The sequence below is a fragment of the Volvox carteri genome, assembly GCF_000143455.1.
Source record: "Volvox carteri f. nagariensis unplaced genomic scaffold VOLCAscaffold_1239, whole genome shotgun sequence".
Lineage (NCBI taxonomy): Eukaryota > Viridiplantae > Chlorophyta > Chlorophyceae > Chlamydomonadales > Volvocaceae > Volvox > Volvox carteri.
The window spans coordinates 1-831 of NW_003308503.1; the positions used below are offsets into that span (position 1 = coordinate 1).

An 831-nucleotide genomic window follows, 5' to 3' on the forward strand; every position below is an offset into this window, starting at 1 on the left:
ATTGCATCCGTTGGGATTTGAATGGTGTACCTTCCAGCTTTGCGGAATGAAATTCAAAACGAACTGTGTGGCCTTTGATCCCATTTTCTTTTGGGCCGTGCTCTCATCGGCTCACCTTCCCTGGACCTGGATCTGGATCTTGATGCTTCATGGATGGTACGACGGCGGGTTCGCGACCACCCGCCGTACAGCACCGCATCCTTGAAGAAGTCTTTCCGAGACACGTGCTGGAGGTGATGACGTCAGACAAGCGCCGTACATCGGCTTTTGGCGGCGGCGGCGGCGGATGTCCCTCCCTGGTGCGCACTTCCTCCTTGTCATCGACTTACACTGTCAGCGGCGGTGCCGCCGCCACCGCCGGCAGGCAGCTGTCGTGTGGCGGACGTGGCGTGGGCCAGCCGGCACCTGCGCTAGCCTGGCGTCGTATAACCACAGCACCTGCACAGCCCATGGAGTGTACGACAGTTGCGACGATCGTACAAGCTTCGGCTGCTTCAGTCATCAACTTCATGCGAGCGGTGATAACATCGCAGAGCCTTGCGGCCTTGACAGCTGCGGCGCCGTCACCGCCGCCGCTGCTGCTACTGCCGCCGCCGCCGCCGCCGCATGCGCCCCAGCGCCGCCGGGCCTCTGCGGCGACGCAACGGAGGCGGCCGCCACAGCGGCCCCCGTCGCCACCACCCACCCATCGCCGCCGCCACCTGTCCGCCCGCTACAGCTCCCCAACGCGCAATCAGCATTGGGCTCCCTCCAGCTACAGCCACAGTCACAGCGTCACCTCACCCTCCACGCCCTCGTGTGGTGGTTTCGGAGCCTTGAGCGGCGCACAGC

General features: G+C 64.1%; 1 protein-coding gene across 1 annotated transcript in view; it reads left to right on the forward strand.

Annotated features, from left to right (window-relative positions):
• Positions 1-191: 191 nt before the first annotated feature.
• VOLCADRAFT_101462 (uncharacterized protein) overlaps positions 192-831 on the forward strand; it is a gene marked incomplete at both ends in the record, with an annotated part of 2,067 nt that continues 1,427 nt past the window's right edge. Inside the window, one exon of the mRNA XM_002959897.1 lies at positions 192-801. Within this exon, the coding sequence (XP_002959943.1) occupies positions 192-801 (610 nt within the window). The remainder of the gene's footprint in view (positions 802-831) is intronic.